Genomic DNA, 5,178 nt, shown 5'->3' with positions numbered 1-5,178 from the left:
GTTTGCTGAACCCAACCAAGGAAGAAATCTTCACAATGGTCTTTAGCTTGAGCTCATCCTAGAAAGATAGGAACGATTCTCTTATTGTCATTTCCAAAAGACAACCACCACAAAAAGTCTGCATTAAGAAAGAGGCAAAGGAGATGTAACTAAGAATTTTCTCCAGGCAAGATCAATCGATTGATAGAAAATCCAGAGCCATAGATAAGAAAGAATTCCAATTTGTTAAAAAGTTTGGCCCATAAGTTGGTCAATCAACAAAATGTCCCCATCAATCAAAAAACCTGAGGGTGGCCATGCATCCAAGTTGAAAATGTTCTAAAAGCATAGGATACAGGGATACCATAAGGCAGATTCTACAAACCAACAGTATCAAAGACCAAGTCTTGAGATCTGCTGTATCTTGTCTCTGAACCTTCAGATTGCAAAAGATTTCTTCCATGCAATCTGGGGTGCAGATACTCAGATTCCTACAGAATTTGAAGATATTTTGAATCAGCCATCGACAAGCAATTTCTACCGTCCTAGCAGAACAGCGACCAACTTTCGTACAAAAAGCGAGCACTCTGACAGCTGTGCTTGACTTGAATTGCACACAAGAGGAGCACTGATGTTTTGCAACTTTCTTGTCTGTACTTGTTCCCATCAAGATCAGCACCGTACAATCAGAGCATGAGTGTACAAACCGTTTGTCAATTAGTTATGACAGTGCATCTCTTTTTCCTATGAATGTTTTGATGGTAAACATTGTCATGGCATATGTCCATACCATTCTCATTCACTAGTAACTCAAATCAATTAGAACATGTAAATAAACACCAAGTATACCTTGGGTATCTACCTATAAAGCCAGGAAATATAAATACTAAAAAATTCTAAGTTTTTAAAAGAAAATATTTTCTCGCGAGAAACGAACTGATGTTGGATCCGAAAGGAACCCTTACCCAAAGGACTTCTCCAAATCTACACACAACACCCAAGCAGACAAGAACAAGAAAGAAAAAATGGGTAATGGAATTGCAGGATTCTAGGATACGAAAGCATAGATACGATCCAAGTCAAGTTTTACTAGATTCTTTTGAAATCCAATATATGTGACAAACCTTGTCACTGATTTTGGACCTCAAAAATGACAAATTTTGGAAAAACTAAAGAAAAAAAACAGAAAAATTAGACAGAAATATATTTCCAAGAAACAGGAAAATTAGACAAAACTATCTTTCCAATAACACCTTATTCATTAGAAAACAACCAATGAGTGTTGAGATACAACTCTGACAACACACCTAAAACAAGGCAAAAAAGGTGCTTCAACACCTATTCCAACTGTTCTATGCTATTTTTGGCCACCTTTACCGTAAATCCAAAAAATAATAAGAACAAAATAAGAATGAGAATGGGTTATTTTTGGAGACCATAGCTTTGGAATTCAAACTTGTGCCAAAAATGAGAATGGTAAAGATGAATGTCTATTTTTCAATGAGCCCTAAAACGTTGAAAAAGATTACATATATAGAGATATGACTATATTAATAAGACAAGATCAGACAGGACAAAATATAGAAAACTAGATTTTGGATCTATAGGAGATCTAATATCCGAAAATGAAAATCAAGGTACTAATCTCATAGCGCTGATTTTTTGAAAATAAAAGTACTAGATGAACTGTCCCATCATAATCACCATTTTGTGGATCACAAATTTTTGAAAACAAAAAAATGGTTTTCACAAAAAAAAATTTAAAAAAAGTTCTGAAAATCGGATCAGAATTTGAGAATTATAAGGTTCATTCTGCAAGGTTGTGTGCCTTTCCTCTTCCGTTGAGTAGAGATAATCCACTTTAGGATATCAAAATCTTCACTTGTGGGTCTTCAATTTGAGAGTACATGTACCTTGTACGCAAATCCTAATAATAAAAAAGTGAGTTTGGTGGTGTGAGCCACCAAGACTTAGAAAACAAAGAAATAAACACAAACTGTGAAGGTTAGTGGATTCTAAACGTATAAAATAATGCAATAAATGAATGGAATGGATAATAAAACACACCAAATCTCACTTCGGGCATAGGCATCCCTTTCTATATTGTTGTCGAACGTGGTCGAACATGGGCAGTAGTCTGGCTAGGCGCAAGATCCAAAAAAGGAATGAGATATGGGATCTAGGTCCTAAGCTAGGCAAGGTGGCTCAACTAGCCTAGGCCGGCTAGGTTTAGTTGTGCAAAAATTTCAGTAGTGTAAGGGTATAGTTAGGGCTCGAGCTTTAGTTGCTGGAATAAGGGGGTGCCTCCCTATTTATAGTTACATTTCTCGAATATTTAGGATCCATCTTTTCAAATCCATCCAAGATTGAGATGGAGGGCTCTTATTAGTTGGTTTTTAAATGGAGGGTTGTGATTGATACAAGGTATGCTACCTTAGATGTAGGCGTGAAATTTTGTGAAGAGATTTGGGACTTAGAAATTTTTGTTTTGAGTTTGGAAGGAGGGTAGGATAAGATCATGGTGGTGATGCAATTTCTAAAACTAGTGAAAAATACTGACGACAAACAATGATTGTCATCACCAAAAAGGACATGATAATATTGAAAGACATGACATAGTAAATACATACTAAGGGTTGGGCAAAAACATAATTTTATTAATTTATTATATATCATCAATCAGTTCACAAGGTTTCAAAATGTGGCTCTCATAACCATCATAGTTACAAAATGACATGTATATATATATATATATATACATATCAAGACAACAAAAACAAAAACCCCAAAGCAGCTCCAGATCCACCATCTAAAAGTTCGATGAGCTTAGTGTACCTCACTAATCCGCTTAGACATCTCCTGAAAGAAAAATATTAACATTAAAAGAATGAGACTAGAACACGTCTCAATATGACTCCCAAGAACTCTACTTGATCCTTAATGATACACTTTGCACACAAAACCACCACATGGGTTAACTCTCAAGAAACTTCACAAGGTAGGTGACTTAATGAGGAAAAGACTAATCAGATCCAAAAGTCAACATTAACTTATTCAAAAATATACATAGCAAGGGTCCACCCTCCTGACTCTGGAAAAACTAGCAATATTGGAAAGTCGATCCATCTGGTCACTCTACAAGGAAATACAATTCCAATGCGTGAGTGTTTTATTAGATCTTCTACTTAGTTGTTGTTGCTTAAATGAAATGTAATCACACATCTTTACACTACAACAGAGCAGTAGATTAGCGACGACCACCTTTCGTCGCTAATCCGTCGCTAATCCGTCGCTAACCATGTTAGCGACGGATTAGCGACAACGCGGCGACAGTATGCTTACGTCGCGAATATTTCGACGCTAACTGGCGACGGAATTATTCCGTCGCTAATTGCGACGGAATAACGAGCGCTATATTCCGTCGCCAATCCGCCGGTACTAAACGGTGACCACGGCGTGGCGACGGATTTAATTCCGTCGCTAAGCCGTCGCTAGATTAATATGAATAGCGACGGAATCATCCGTCGCTAATCCGTCGCAAAAACGAAAGAAAATCAAAAAAAATTTATTTAAAAATTAATTACGGAGAACTGTACAATTTATATTTCCTGTACAATTTATATTTCCTGTAAATAAAAAACAAACCACACAAAAAAATTCATATAACAAGTATCTATAATAATTAATCGTTCCACCTTAAAACTAAGAAGTTTAATTATTTACAATTCAACAATTACAATTAGGAAAAATAAAAAAAATAGAACTTCTTCAACACAGTCCTCTAATCATCGCCAAGATTTTGTGCGTCTTCTTGTTCATTGTCTTTATCTGTCCCTTCAGCTCCACTACCCTGATTATCGCTAGCAGCCTACACAAGAAAAGAACAGTCAGTATTGATAAACAAAATATAATGAAATAAATTACACACTATATGTGATTCTATCATGTGCTCATGTGTGATCTAAGGCAATAAAAAAACTCTATATGTGATTCTATCATGCTCATATGTGTGCTAAGGCAGTCAAAAAATTGAATATGTGATTATAGCATGTTCATATGTGTTCTAAGGCATATAAAAAAACTCTATATGTGATTCTACCATGCTCAGATGTGCTTTAAGGCAAGCAAAAAACTATATATGTGATTCGATCATGCTCGTATGTGTGCTAAGGCAGTAAAAAAATTGAATATGTGAATATAGCATGCTCATATGTGCTCTAAGGCAGGCAAAGCCAAAAATTTTATATGTGATTCTATCATAAATGATATATAACATGTTCATATGTGTTCTAAGGCAGTTAAAAAACTCTATATGTTATTATAGCATGTTCATATGTGTGCTAAGGCAGTCAAAAAACAGAATATGTGATTATAATATGCTCATATGTGTTCTTAGGCAGTAAAAAAACTGAATATGTGATTATAGCATGCTTATGTGTTCTAATGCAATCAAAAAAACTTTATATGTGATTCTATCATGCTCATATGTGCTCTAAGACAGACAAAAAGTTAAATATATATATATGTGATTCTATCATGCTCATATGTGTGCTAAGGCAGTAAAAAAATTGAATATGTGATTATAGCATGTTCATATGTGTTCTAAGGCATCTAGAAAAACTCTATATGTGATTCTACCATGCTCAGATGTGCTTTAAGATAGTCAAAAAAACTATATATGTGATTATACCTGAGAGGGACCTGGAATCGAAGATCCCCTATCCTGAACAGCGGCCTTGATCTCATTTCGGAGAAAGGGGGCGACGGTGTATTGGAAGTAGTTATTCAGTGATTCATTAATGATCTCGCGTACATCATCACCGGAAAGAATAATCGGCTGCTTGGAGCTTATGTCGGCGCAAGAAGTTGGTGAGCCGTAACTGGAAGAACCAATAACTGGTGAAGTGTTCATATTACTCCCAAACCCGAACACGCGACCTTTTTTGGGTTCACCTGCTGCAGTCACCCATGCTGTAGGATCAAATGATGGATGCTGAGTAGCGTCTTCACCATATCGCTCTACCATTTGTTGCTCATATGCCTCCTACAAAATAATGTTTAAAGTATTCATTAATAATTAATGATAACATTATGATGACTTGCATATATATTGCAATGATTATTAATAGAATTAATACATACCGTTGTCGTTCTCGCCTTCTCTGATACGAAGACTCCCGTGGTCTTCCGTTTATGTGT

At 35.8% G+C, this 5,178-nt stretch overlaps 1 protein-coding gene across 1 annotated transcript; it reads right to left on the bottom strand.

Moving 5' to 3' along the window:
- Positions 1-3,685: 3,685 nt before the first annotated feature.
- Positions 3,686-4,944, bottom strand: LOC149820921 (uncharacterized). Its single transcript, XM_089982102.1, has 2 exons — positions 4,670-4,944; positions 3,686-3,847 (listed from the first exon to the last, which is right to left on the bottom strand). Exons 1-2 carry the CDS (start codon positions 4,889-4,891, stop codon positions 3,761-3,763), a joined length of 309 nt encoding a protein of 102 aa, XP_089838228.1. The 5' UTR covers positions 4,892-4,944; the 3' UTR covers positions 3,686-3,760.
- Between the last annotated feature and the right edge of the window lie 234 nt (positions 4,945-5,178).

This window comes from Nuphar pumila, chromosome 12 (assembly GCF_984573655.1).
Source record: "Nuphar pumila chromosome 12, dmNupPumi1.hap1.1, whole genome shotgun sequence".
NCBI classification, from domain to species: Eukaryota; Viridiplantae; Streptophyta; class Magnoliopsida; order Nymphaeales; family Nymphaeaceae; genus Nuphar; species Nuphar pumila.
The sequence above is the reverse complement of the archived record's forward strand: the minus strand, read 5'-3'. Positions and strand labels throughout refer to the sequence as shown.